We start from the raw sequence: 15,510 nt of genomic DNA on the forward strand, positions 1-15,510 counted from the left end.
ACAAGTGATGGAAGTCGGTTCCACCAACCAACCACCCGCTGGCCAAAGGCAAATTTCCGCACATCTATCCGACATCCGTCCTTCCTCAATTTGAATTTATGCCCTCTGAGGTGATTATTCTGAGAAAGATGAAGAATCCCATTGGCATTGAGCATGCTCAATCCATTCAAAGCCTTATACACCTCTATCAGATCACCTCGCCGGTGCCTAGTCTCCAAACTCTGTAATTTGCAAAACTTAAGCCTTTCTTCGTAAGAGCAACCCTTTGTTCCATTTACTAATCTTGTTGCCCTTCTCTGTACCCGTTCCAGCAGCTCTACATCCTTCTTGAAATGAGGCCTCCAGACCTGTATACAGTACTCAAGATGTGGCCTTACCATTGCCTTATACAAGGGAATAATCACCTCCTTATCCCTGCTAGAAACATTCCTGTATATCATTGACAAGACACCATGAGCTACTCTTGCAGCTCGTCTGCACTGCTCAGAGAACTTCATATCTGCCTGCACAATTACCCCCAGGTCCTTTTCATTCTCCACCACTGTCAGTGTAGTACCGCAGAGTTGATACGTTGCTCTGGGGTTACTGTTTCCCATATGCAGCACTTTACATTTGTCGATGTTAAACCTCATTTGCCACCTCTCAGCCCATCTGTTCAACCTTTCAGATCCTGTTGCAGCAGCATAGCGTCAGTATTGTCCTTAACGACCCTGCCAACCTTTGTATCATCTGCAAACTTGGACATTAAACTTGATATCCCATCATCAATATCATTCATAAACACCGAAAACAACAACGGACCCAACACTGAACCTTGAGGAACTCCACTAATAATATTAGTCCACGTTGAGCAGTGTCCATTGATTACCACTCTCTGTCTTCTGCCACTCAACCATCCCCTTATCCATAGCAGCAATTTGCCTCCAATGCCACACTGCTCCAATTTGTGCAGCAGTCTTCCATGTGCAACAGTATCAAAAGCCTTTCTAAGATCCAAATATATAATATCAAAGTTATTCCCTGCATCCAGTTCTTTTGTGACTACATCATAGTATCCAATCAAATTGGTCAGGCAAGACCTGCCCTTAACAAAACCATGCTGCGTCTGAGCTATAACTGAATTCTTGTCTAGATGATCCTGCAGTGCTTCTTTAACCAGTGCCTCCATTAATTTACCTGGAACAGAAGTTAAAGTAACAGGTCTATAATTACTTGTGTCAGCCTTTGATCCTCCTTTGTGAATTGGGGTTACATTTGCACATCTCCAGTCTATGGGTACCTCCCCTGAGTCCAAAGAAGCTCTCATAATTATGGCTAGGGGTTTGCATACTTCCTTTGCTGCCTCCTTTAATATAACTGGATAGATCCCATCCACCCCAGGTGCCTTTTTTATGTTTATCCTCAACAATCTCTCCTCCACTTTCCTCTCAGTTATCTTCTGTTATCTTCTGTCTCAGTTATCTATATTAAAGGTATGAGGATATGTAGGAATAACAGGGGAAAAATAATGTGGAAGAGAATTATTTTTGTAGATATAAACCAAAGCAGATTTAGCAAGGTGGTTTTTCTAATCTTTCTCCATAAAGTTATACAAATATCTTGTAAAAGATACAATTATACAGTTTGATATCTCATATTTTATATTTATTTATCACTTTTATAGGTAATAAGTGCTCAACAACTTCCTCACCCTAAAGGAGCATCCTCCAAAGCTAGTGCTATTGACCCATATATTATAGTTCAGTTATTTGGTATCCCATCTGACTGTGCAGAGGTACGAACCAAGACAGTATCAAATGAAGGTGAGTGGTATATGTGTAAATAATAAATATAAGTTCCTTGTGATATATTTCATCTAATCAGCTTGAAAATTAGATTTTCAAGATTGAAAATTTTATGACTCATTCTGACAGATAAACATTTGAGTGAAAATTAAAAGACTAGAGAATTTATCTTCATCTCTTCTTCTTCATTCCTCCTAAAGCTTTATCAAATTCTTTGACTTTCTTTACCTCATAGATCCTATTCACTGAAATCACTCAAAAATTTGTTACATATAATAGAGGGTCTGCACTATTTTTAATTTTTAATCTTTTTCTACTAAACATGTTACTTTCTTGGCAACCAAAGTTCTAAATCATATGTGTGCCTAAATGCTATGGAGCTTTTTGATTCCATGCATGCAAAAATCTTTTTAACATTTTTTTTTTAATTACTGCTCCATTTCTGGAAAGTGTGAATAGTAATCGATAATCATAATAATAATAAGTTAGTGTCTAGTGTTACCAACAGTAACACCAGACAAGTACACAGGGTACCAAGTGTACCGGCCCCGAGTGCCAAGCGAGTGATCAAAGCGAATTCAAAAAGTGAACTTCAAAGCGACTTCTCCAGAATCAGCAGATTACTGAGAATTTAAGTCTTTATTTGCAAAATTATTTCATGTCTGCTCTTCTGAATAAAGAAGCAAGCTCTTCAAAAAAGAAAGGAAAGGTACCTTTCTCCTTGTATATTGAACTAATTTATATAACATACTAACCACTAACCTCTGATTGCTTGGTCACTGGTGGCACCGCTCCTGCCTCCACGTGGGAGGGCCGGTAACCTGGGGGAAAAGTTATCCTCCAAGGCCAAAAGGAGCAATCATGGATTTTGACAATTATCCCGCACTTGAGACTAAACGCTCAACTCAAGATGTGATTGAAACCGAACATGACGTATCACAAACCAAAAGACAACGTAGAAATGAGAATCAGCAGGAATTCCCAACATTCCTTATATTCCATTCTCTCTCATCCAAGCCTATGAGTGCCCTTTCACCATTTCTAATTCAGAAATGTTTAGAAAGCATGGCTGGTTCACCGAAAATGGTGAAAAGACTCCGATCCGGAGATCTAGTAATTGAAACAGCAAAATATCAGCATTCTCAGGCTCTTCTAAAATGATCAAATTTTGGAGGAATTCCTATACAGGTCACCCCTCATGCTACACTAAATAGTTCAAAAGGAGTAATAGCTGAGTGGGACTTGATGAATGTCGCTGAAAATGAGATAGTCGAAGAACTAAAAGAGCAAAAAGTCATCCAGGCAAAACGAATAATGATTAAAAAGGATGGTGAACTTGTTCCAACTAGAAACATTATTCTAACGTTCGATACACCTACCTTACCATCATGTGTGAAAGCCGGATACCTAAATTGCCGAGTACGTCCGTACATTCCCAACCCAATCAGATGTTTTAAGTGTCAAAAATTTGGACACTCGCAAACAGTATGTCGAGGGGACACTACTTGCCCGAACTGCGGCTCCAAAGATCATGCACAAACTGACTGCACTGCAGAAAATCCACAATGCCCAAATTGCAAAGGCCAGCATCCAGCGTATTCCAAAAATTGCGAACTCTGGAGAGTAGGCAAAAAGATTCAGAAGTACAAAGTCGAACAAAAGGTCACCTATCAGGAAGCAAGTTATGCTCGATATGCCAAAAATTACGTATGCTGTAGCAACCAAAAAATATCAGTCAACAGCAACACAAACGGCAGTAACAGTACTACCATCCATTTCAATTGCTGATTGGACTCGATCAGTGCTATCATCCCCACAGCAGTCACCTACAGAACAATGTAAAGTAACTTCTGCTAGCAATACCCCACTAACAGTTCCACCAACTGCTTCTGATACCGTAGCAGCAACTGCAAAATCAAAAGCATCACCCCCAAACAGTTCAAACCAACCATGCTCAGCAAATATGGATATTGATTCTGGTACCCTACAGAATGAACCAATACTAGATCTACATGCAGAAGATGATATGGAAATTGGACGCCCCACTTTTCCAAAAAAAGAATAGATGAAACTAGATCGAGGCAAACAGGCAGGACATAAAAAACAGACAGAACCATACACAATTTCTAAAATTAAATAATGCACAACATTATACAATGGAACTGTAGAGGTCTACGAAGCAATATTTTAGATATATATGAACTAATCAAACAACATAGTCCAGTTATCCTATGCCTGCAAGAAACCAATCTAACGCCACAAGTGACTCCAGTGATCAAAAACTATAGTATCTATCAACAGGGCAGAAACAATACTAATTCAACAAGAGGAGGCGTAGCCATAATTGTTGACAACAAGGTTCCTACAAAACAGATCCCGCTGCAGACCACATTAGAGGCTGTAGCAGTACGAATTGATCTGAGTGTTATGTTAACCGTAGTCTCACTGTACCTTTCCCCAAACCAAGAATTCACTGTGAAAGAGCTGGAGGAACTTATAAGGCAGTTTCCATCGCCTTTTATTCTGCTAGGAGATTTCAATGGGCACCACCCTATGTGGGGATCTCCCCAGATAAACAAAAGAGGAAAACTCATTGAAACAATTATTGATAACCAGAATCTCACATTATTAAATACTGGAGCTGACACCTATATTCACTTTTCAACCGGAGTATCTACTGCCATAGACTTATCAATATGTTCCCCAGAATTGTTCCCAATCATTCAGTGGTCAGTCTCAAATAACCCACTGAACAGCGACCATTACCCGATTATTTGCAAATTGCAAACAAACAGAACCTCACATATAATCAGTCCCATAAAATGGAAATTCTCCAAAGCAGATTGGAACAAGTTCACCAATGCAATCTCCTTTGATGATCAAGTTATTAAAAACCAGCCTATTGATGATGTTACCGACCATATTACTACACAGATAATAACAGCTGCAACCAGTGCCATACCCAAAGTCATAATCGGTCCACATAGATATGCCAATATTTGGTGGAATCGTGATTGTCGAGATGCTAAAAAAGAACGGAATAAGGCATGGAATCTTTTTCGCAAGCATCCAACAACCAAGAACCTAATTAATTTTAAGAAACTCAAAGCAAAGGCACGTTACGTGCAGAAAAAAGCAAAAAAAGACTCTTGGATCCGGTTTGCTTCTACCATCACTAAAAATACTGAAAGTAGAAAAATATGGTATAAAATAAAGAAACTAAATGGAAAATACCTCCCAGAACTAACGCCTATTCTAAGCTGGAAGGGTAAAGAGTTTTCCTCTTCAGTGGATATTGCAAATGCCCTGGCAGAATGCTTTTCTCAAATATCAGCCACGGCAGCATACGAGCCTGCCTTCAAACAGCATAAAGCCAACACAGAAAAGTATAAACTGAACTTTCATACAACGCCATCTCTCTCATATAACAGACCTTTTACATTACTGGAACTAGAGAGCTCCCTAAACCGGTCAGCGAATACTGCACCAGGGCCTGATGGAATATACTACATGATGCTTAAACATCTAAACAATCAAGCTGTGAATTCACTACTGGCATATTTCAACCGGCTATTCTCAGAAGGTTACTTCCCTCTTTCTTGATGCCACTCAATTGTCCTAGCCTTTCCTAAACCTGGAAAGGATCAGTCAGAACCACAAAACTATCGGCCAATATGTCTCAGCAGTTGCCTTGGTAAGATAATGGAAAAAATGATTCATGCTCGATTAGTCTGGTTTCTAGAATCTTATTCGATAATGGACAACAATCAATATGGCTTTAGGAAAAATCGATCAACTCTAGATCTTATGATCAAGGCAGAATCCAACTTACGGAATGCTTTTATCCGTAGAGAACATCTCGTCATGGTCTGCCTGGACATTGAAAAAGCCTTTGATACAACCTGGCGTTATGGCATACTTCAAAATCTCTATGCCACAGGACTTCGGGGCCAGCTACCACTAATCATAGAGAGCTTTCTCCAAAATAGAACATTTCAGGTGCGTTATTGCAATACACTGTCCCAAAAGGTTGTTCAGGAAGAAGGGGTCCCACAAGGATCAGTTCTTAGTGCAACACTCTTTGCAGTTATGCTGAACAATGCAACAGATAATATTCCGCTTAATGTCGACACTTATCTATACGCAGACGACCTTACAATATCCTGCCATTCACTAAATATGCGCTCCATTGAACGCCAACTGCAACTCTCAATAAACAAAATAGAGTCATGGGCATCCCATAATGGCTATCGCCTATCCAGAACAAAAACAACTGCTATTCACTTTTGTAAAAAGCGACAGATTTATCCTGATCCTGAGCTAAGGTTAGGAGCCCAACTAATACCACTTAGCAACAATATCCGGTTCTTGGGTTTAGTACTGGACACTAAACTTACCTTTCAAGCACATATAATGCAAATGAGAACTCAATGCATGAGAAAGATGAATATTCTCAAAGTTATCTCCTCTATGACATGGGGAGCCGATCGCTTCACACTCTTACACTTATATCGTACTTTAATAAGATCTTGACTAGATTATGGAGCCCCAGTTTATGACTCTGCATGTAAGACAGTACTAGCCCGGCTCAATCCAGTCCAGCATAGTGCTCTGAGGATTGCTTTAGGAGCCTTTAAGACCTCCCCAATGCAAAGTTTGTATATAGACGCCAATGAAACACCACTACATCTTAGGAGAAAAGTATTGCTCCTTAACTATGCAGCCAAACTACATAGCCTCCCTTCTCACCCCATCTGGACATATCTGTTTGAACCTCAGTGGGAAAATTTGTATAAAAATAAACCCAATGAAAACAAACCTGCTGGTATCCAGCTACAAGAGCTAACCAAAAATTGGAACATCTGTCTAGGAAACATCTCTCAAGCTGCAGATGTAGCACATGCACCATGGGCAATGTATATACCTCTTTGCGATAACTATTTTCTACAGTGGGGAAAACACTCCCTATCAAATCACAATCTTAGACAGTTACATGCGGACCATGCATTGACCAATGCTCACAGGCTTCATATATACACAGACGGATCCAAGATTGATATATCCATGGGAGCTGCAGTAATCAGTCCTACATCCACTGTTTCTGTACAATTACCATGTGAATGCAGTGTATTTACTGCCGAATTATATGCAATCAAAATGGCTCTAAATCTCCTTAATGATCTTTTAAATATCCAGGTCATAATATACACAGACTCTTTAAGTGCAATGAATGCCCTACAGGAAAAACCACAAAATTACCATCCACTTCTCACACAAATCAGATCACAGTTATATCACCTCAATAAAAATAAGCTGACTGTCACGTTCTGCTGTATACCCAGCCACGTCGGAATTCCCGGAAACGAGCGTGCAGACGAAGCAGCAAAACACCCTGCTTGCTTTGATCCCATCCCAGTTCCTTTTTCTGATTACAAGCCAATCATACGGAGGATATGTACAGAGATGTGGTCTGAGAAGTGGCATAATCAGATATCAAACAAACTTCTTGAAATAAAACAAAACCCATAGCTATGGAGATCTAGTTCCCGATTAAGCAGGCACAAAGAGGTCGTGCTTGCAAGAGCACGAATTGGTCATACGCACCTAATGCACCTTTTTTTACTGCTAGGAGAAGAGCCTCCTCTCTGCTCGCATTGTAGTTCCATTCTTACAGTGAAACATATTATTATTGAATGTGCACACTATGGTTCAGCTAGAATTGAATGTTTCAGATCTTTAATCTACTCACAAAAACCCTTGCAACTAGCTCATATACTTGGAGATGACGCCAATCTATCAGAACTGTTTAAATACTTAAAAATGATAAACGTATACAGTCATTTCTAGAACAATTCCTTTCATATATTGACCAACAATCTTAAGTTATAGGCGCATTTTGGCCATAGCAGCCCTTGCGCCAATAAATCCCACTTCAACAACAACCAAGTGTACCCTGTGCACTTGGTACCAGTACCCATCACAAGATGGAACCCCCATCCTGTTAACCCCCGTCAGGGAGAAATAATATAAAACAACAACATAATACAATATTTATTAGTCTTCATCAATTCAATTACATCAAAAACTCATTAAGGATAGCAGAGTCTTTATCAACAAATTATTGTTATACAATTACTTGGACATAAATTTGATTATACAAAAGATGGTAGATGACTTTCATCAACGGGTGAAATACCACCACTTTGCTTATTGGAGGCTTGAAGTAGTGAAACCCATGTTTAGTCTCTAGAGCAAAGTTTCTGGCATCCCCATCCCCCTATACTTCTCCTTCAACCCATGCATGGTACGAAGTACTATAGGTTTTGATACCTTTCGTGTTTAGGGTTTTAATAAAAAAAAAAAAAAAAAAAAAAAATCAAAAATTAGTTTATTCCACCAGAACAAGGTAGAGAACAAGTAACAATAATAATTCTTATGGTAACTCATTAAATATTAAATACCTTCATAAAAATAATTACATCTGAGTGTTTGTCAGTGGCTGCCTAATCTTCAAATCCAACTTCTTTGACAAACAGTTATTTATAATTTACGTTTTAAGGCTGTCTTGTTCCATATTTATTTAATGGTTTAGCATGTTGAAATAAATAAGCCCTTGTGTCACGTAAACTGTAATTTGTTTCTAGATGATTTCTTACGCTCTTTATGTCATTCAAGTTTTTTAAAATGAAATTAAATAATAATTTCAGAATAGGAAATAAAATCTTAAATTGTAATAAAACACCTTTCCTTCTGTTAATATCATTCCATATATCAGTTCCAATAACTAGGTTTAGCATCCTTTGTAAAATTTTATTCATAATAAGTAATTCTGAAGTATTGGCTCTTGCCCAAATATTTACATAATTTTTTATAATATTTACAGCAAATAATGGTAATAATAACTAATAATAATAATAATAATAATAATAATGCTCATAAATATCCAGAATAGAAGAAGGGCAATAGAAGAAATTTGAGGAATTAGCAGATGTGAGGAATGGACTCCCCACAGCAGAGACCCAACAGAATCCATTGGAAAGTCACGGACCACTTCAATCAGCGAATAATACCAGATTACCTTGACAACAATGCAGTAACACTATATGCCATCTCACAACCATTTACTGTGCTGCAAGATGAATGGAAAAGAAACCAGAGACCAACAGAAAACAAAACACAAAGACACAGAACCACCAGGTTCTGTGTCTTTGTGTTTTTGAAGGCTATAGCAGGCAAAAGAAGAGAAGGCTAACTGACCCAGTACCAGTTAGGGGTAATAGAGGTAAGAAGCTGATCAGAAAAGTGAAGACCATCCTCAAGAAGAAAGACAACATCCGCAGCAAACACGAGATCTGTAATCAGAGGATGAAGAATATGTGGACATCTCAAACAGAACCTCCTTGCAGTCAGCAAAAGACTTCTTCAATACAGGGAGAGTGCTCAGAGAAAAACAGACAACTGGACATTTGATGAAAATCAGAGAGCCTTCTACGGGAACATTGGAGAACAAGGGAAACTGATCACTCCTGACCAGAGGGATTTCTGGGGCAGCTTGTGGAGCAGAGAAGTGAGCTATAATGGTCATGCCACCTGGACAGACCTAGAACAGAAGAAAACCAAGGACATACAAGACAATGACAGAAGGGGAAATTCAGGAGGAAGAACAACAGTTGATCAGGAAGCCCCACAACTGTTGAAACCCAAGGTTAGATAATATCCACAATAGCAGTACAAGAAGTTCTGCTGCGTGCATGCACGCGCACATGCACGCACACACATGCGCACACACACGCGCGCACACACACACACACAGACAGCAGCGTAATTCACCAGATGATAAGCCACCCTGACACTATCCCAGAGTCTCTGACTCAAGGAATCATCTATCTGAAAGGCTAAGGATAAAGATAAATCAAACCTAGCAGAGTACAACTGATCACCTGTCTCCCAACAATGTACATGGTCCTGACAAGCTGCATAACCAAAAAGATATCAGCCCACTTGGAGAGCCAGAACACAATGACCAAGCAGCAGATGAACAAAGGATGTAAGGAGCAGTTGACCATTCCTGCAGTTATGGAGCAAGCCTACAAGAAGCACCACAACCTACAAACGGCCTACATTGACTACCGCAAGGCCCTCGACTCTGTACCTCATAGCTGGCTGATAGAGATACTGAAGATGTATAAAGTCAACCCAACACTGATGCTTTGTAGAAGCAACCATCGCAAATTGGAGGACCACCATCAAGGTTGAGAGCATTATGACCAGACTGAACCCCATCAGAAGAGGATTCTTCCAGGGAAATGCCTTGAGTGCACTGTGGTTCTGACTAGCATTCAACCCACTGTCTGCAATCATCAACAACAGCAAGTATGGTATACCCTTGAATGAGGGAGGAAGAACCTGTACATCTTCTCTTACCTGATGTATATGGATGGCATTAAACTCCATGTGGCAACAGGGAATCAACTCTAACAGCTACTCTGGATCACCAAAGAGTTTAGCACTGACATAAGGATGCAATTTGTATCCTTGTGTCAGGTGGTAGATGACTTTCATCAACCGGTGAAATACCACCACTTTGCTTATTGAAGGCTTGAAGTGGTGAAACCCATGTTTAGTCTCTAGAGCAAAGTTTCCGGCATCCCCCCTTCCCCCATACTTCTCCTCCAACCCATGCACGGTACTTAGTACTATAGGTTTTGATACCTTTCGTGTTTGGAGTTTTCGTAAAAAAAAAAAAAAAAAAAAAAAATTGGTCGAGACAAATTCAGGACCTATGAATTGTGTCAGGGAAATCCAGTTGGCCGAAACCACTAGCTGAAGACCTGTGATGCCATGACAGAGGGTGAGACCTACAAATATCTGGGGATGTTACAGGCTCAGCAGTTAGAACACAAGGAGATCAAGGTCTGCCAATACCATTAGAGATTACGGAACAAGCTAAATCTGAATGGAAGGAACATGGTCAGAGCCATAAACACCTATGCAGCCCCCTGTACTAACATACTCCTTCAAATAATAGATTTGACTAACATTCAAGCTAAAGTAGATTATGAGATTGACCAGAATAATGATGACCAAGATCTGCCAACTACACCTAAAGTTGGCTATCCAGAGACCGACCATAGCCCAGAAAAATGAGGGAGTGGTTTGACAGACCTTGTTAAACAACTTAATTTAACCTTGTTAAATTAAGAACCAGAGAGATTGCTTCCAGGAAAACACAGTGCCAATCTACCAAGCCATAAGGAAGACAGACAAACTTCACTTACTGTTCAGCCTCATTAAGGAGACCATACTCACACAGACAAAGACAGGAAGATGGGTGAAGAAGACACTCTGTGGAGGACAGTACAATGACCTCCATCAAGACCACATAAGATGGCTTCAAATGCATAGCTCGTGAGCATTAGGCTTTTCCCTGAGACCAAAGAATTCATGCTTGCCATCCAAGACCAGGTGGTCAACACAAGGAACTACAGGAAACATTGTCAAGGACCCTGGAGTGAGAGATGTACAAGTTGATGATGTCACCTGACTGCAGAAACAATCCATCATATCATTTTGGAATCCAGTGTGATCACCCAGATGGAGTACACTCATAGATATGACCAGTTCAGCTGGATTATACATCAGAAGCTAGTGAAAAAATATCAGTTGATCAAAGTATACTGTATTACAAGTACCAACCCCAGCAGATACTAGAGACCTCTACTCACAAACTATGCCGAAACTGCACCACAAGATCCCACACAAGACTGGATATAACACTCACTGACAAGATGGAAAAGACTATCTACAAAATGTACAAGGAAAAGAACAGTAACTACACAGGACGTAAGAGAGGAAGTAAACGAAATGTGGCATATGGAACAAGTAATGACAATCCTGATCACTTCAACTACCAGCATGGTGACAAAGAGTCTACTTAAGAACTTAGCAGCAATAGGTCTCCCAGAAACTCCAGCAAGCTGCGATTTTTAAAGCTCTAAGATAGTCGTAGAGTTCCTTGACCAATATTAATAATAATAACTAGATATAACAGCTGGTACCAGTGCCTGTTGCAGAGATGGAAAAACCTGTAATGAGAAGAAAGAAAAATTAATAATAAATAATAATAAAGAAATAAAAGTAATATATTTTCAAATTACCTGGAATGGGATTCCTCTGTGAAATTCACTTCTCTTCATCTCTCATTTTGCCTGCAGATTAGAACTGCCTGTAGTTGCCTTTGTTGATGATTTAAAAGTGTGGTCTACCTGTATTTAAGTATGAATCTTTCTCAGAATTTTTCTATGAATCTTTCTCATAATTGATGTTAATGTCAATTTTGAGATTTCTTGGGTTTTCAGCATGCTACAAACCTCCAGAAATCTGCAGTCTCTTTTTCACCCCAATTATGTAATGATAAAATTAATACAGTTCTTTTTCAAAGAAGTATAGGAGCTTTGAATCAGAACTAAAGATACCATGGACAGCAAGAGTGATTAATGAGAGTGTCCTTCAGAGAATTGGAAAAACCCATGAATTGTGAAAGGATGTAAAGAAAAGAACAATGGTGTACCTTGGACACCTGATGAGGAACAACAAATACGCAATTCCATGGCTAATTATTAAGGGGAGAATGGAAGGAAGAATAAGAAGGCCTGGGAGAAGACATACATATTGTGGCTTGATAACATTAAGAATTGGACAGGACTGAACACTGAGCAGCTGTTCAGAGCTACCAGAGACAGAGATATTTGCCCTGGTGGTCGCTGAGCTCCCTTAGGAGATGGCACACAGAGATGAAGAAGAGTCAGATCCTCTCTCACAACTCATTTTCAGGAAACTGCAATTAAAATTCTTCATTTTGTAAGCTAAGATAAAATTTGATTCTTTTTTTGTTCTGAATAAATGTTAATTTCATTAGAATTAGTGCAATGTAAGAATGTAAACATCCTTAGTCATATTATGACTATTATGTCAAAAAAAAATATGACATAATAGTCATATTTTTTTTGGCTGATGCAGCCAAAAAAAATAAAATAATAATAATTAATTACATTTTCTCATTCCTTCTAATAATTTATTTAATCCTATTTTCAATTTACCAAACCCCAACTTTACATAGAAGTTAATTATAAAAATCAGTTATACTGCAGGTTGTGTTATAGTATGCTAAAAGCGAACCTCCTCTGCATATCCATAATGCATACAGCCATTCCTTTTCAATTTAAATTTATGCCCCTTTGTGTATATCACTTGCTATGATGCACCACACCAGCATTAAGCTGGCACCTTCGTAGCCAGGTGGGAAGGAGCAGCAGTGCGTAGCACACGCTTCTTGATTAGACCGGGGTTCGAGCCCATCACCACCAAATATGGAGGATGCAGAAAGGTCAAGGGAATGACCACCGCATATTCCCGGAGCAATATGGCCTTAGTTGCTAATGCTCCTAAAAACCAAATAACAACATAACAACAACAGCATTAAGCTTCTTTAATACTTTTTAAGCCTTATATATGGAAGGCCGCCATAGCCTAGTGGTCAGGTGCGTGGGTGCATAAGTACACGTGCCTTGAGTGACCGGGGTTCAAGCCTGTGACTACTGAATACAGTGCTATTTCTTGTATTCTGTCTATCTTGTGAACTCCTCTGACCGTTTGGTCGTCCTGGAGTATAAACAGAAAAATTTATTTATTTATTTATACTTCAAGTTACCACACAGAGACGTAGTTTCCAGATATTACAATTAAAAAAAAATTAAATTTCAAAATGGTATTCTTGGTGCAAATATCATTTTGTTCTTCTGACTTTGTTGCTATTCTCTGTACTCTTTCCAAAAAAAAAAAAAAAAAAAAAAATCCTAAAATAAATTTCAAACCTGTGTAGTATTTAAGATGTAGTTTAAGTATTGCTTTATATAATGGAATAATCATCTCTTTTTCTCTTCTGGCAAAGCTCCTGATATTACTATTAACAAAATGGTAGTGTACATCAACATTATACATGAACTGCAGTTTTTCAGTTCATGTGGATTGTTTTTCTAGATCCTTTTGTAGTAAGTATAACTTGGTTTATGTCATTGACCATCCTGCCCACTTTTGTGTCATTGACCATCCTGCCTACTTTTGTGTCATGGGGAAATGTATAGAGTAATAGCTATCCTCATCATCCTAATGGTTACAGATAAAGGTCAGTAGTAGTAGTAGCAGAAGCAGCTTGCCCTTATGCCACATATTGCAGCAATTTATGTGACAGCTCTTCCTGTGGACTGCATCAAAAGCTTCACAGATGTAATTTGAAAGTAATTTCCAAAATCCAGCAACCTCAAGATCTGCAGATTGTCAGTTTTTGAAATTTTCCTGCTTTTTTTTTTTTTTTTTTTTTTTTGATAATAAATGGAAACAAACGTGTAATGTTAAAATTCAAGCGTGGATAAAGGAAAAATGCATTGATAGTGTGATGGTTTGGCCATCTATTTTTTTTTTTTTTTTTTTTTGACAATTTTTCTACTTGATTGATTTATTAATTATGTTTTTTTATTCATTAGGCCATTGATCAAAATTTGGGAAAGTGAAACTTGGCACCATGAATTTACCAAAGCAATAACCTAGAAAATCACTCCAGTAATATTCCATTTTAAAAAAAATAATAAATAATGAGGAGAAAAATAAAAACAAAATTTGCCATTGGATATTTTTGGGAATAAAAGTAAAGACTTAGATCCCCTCAGATTTGCATAATCGACAATGAACACTTTCCATTGTATTGGCAATTGCGGGGAAAGTTTTTTTTTTTTGCAACTATTGGAATGCCTTAAATTGCCTTGAAATCAATAAAATAAAAAAATAAAAAACATTATGATATGTTTTATTCAGAATGTGGAGTCTGGATAATAATCTTTTGATGTGTAATACCGGTCTCAATTTATCCATGAAACTAAGTACAAATTAACTACAGACAAATTCAGAATCCACTAGCAAAACTTACCAGATTGAAACAGACAGTAAAATTTTATTGGATTCCTGCATGCATTGTAATCAAGGAGAATGAAGAAGTAGACAGTGGATTGAAAGGGCAAAATCACTGGCAAGAAACAGTGGGAACAGGAATGGATAGAGCAAGTTCAAAATAAACTTTTTCAAATCAAGCCATAATTGCAATTGTGGAAATCCAGCAAAAGAGAAATCAGACAAGATAGAAGCAATTCTTGCCAGATTAAGAAAAGACACATACACACAAACATTTTAATCCACTCCTACTCCCTGTCAGAAGAGGTCTTCCCTAGTGCACTTCTTGCTGTACACTGCAAATGGTCAAACATTTGATCCTAGACTGTCTGTTCTTACAAAAGAAATAAAAATAGATTTTAAGTCACTGATCGAAATTCCAGGCACAATTACCTTGCAATACCTTTTGAGCGATGAGAATTTATCAAAAGTTATTAGCCATTTAAAATTAATAAACTGCTATTACCTAATATAATGCAGGACACCAAAGATTGTCAGTGAAATATGTCAAAATAACAATACTTTAAGTAAACCACATTAACATATTGACTGCCTTTATGCACACAAGCATCAAACCTAGAAGTGATGTGCCATCATGCATATGATGGCATGTCACTTCCAAATGTACACATATGATCAATCTATCAAGCAGTCAAATAGATGGGTAAAAGTAAAGGCACATGAAATTAATAACTACTCAAATATTGGCATACCAATTGAACTC

At 38.3% G+C, this 15,510-nt stretch overlaps 1 protein-coding gene across 1 annotated transcript in view; it reads left to right on the forward strand.

Moving 5' to 3' along the window:
- The window catches only part of LOC150077580 (inactive phospholipase C-like protein 1), a 649,255-nt gene that overhangs the window by 370,370 nt on the left and 263,375 nt on the right, over window positions 1–15,510 (forward strand). The window contains exon 17 of the mRNA XM_090386715.1: window positions 1,664–1,802. Coding sequence (XP_090242841.1) covers window positions 1,664–1,802 — 139 coding nt within the window. The remainder of the gene's footprint in view (window positions 1–1,663; window positions 1,803–15,510) is intronic.

The sequence above is a fragment of the Mastigoproctus giganteus genome, chromosome 12, assembly GCF_048544385.1.
Source record: "Mastigoproctus giganteus isolate SK-2022 chromosome 12, ASM4854438v1, whole genome shotgun sequence".
NCBI lineage: Eukaryota > Metazoa > Arthropoda > Arachnida > Uropygi > Thelyphonidae > Mastigoproctus > Mastigoproctus giganteus.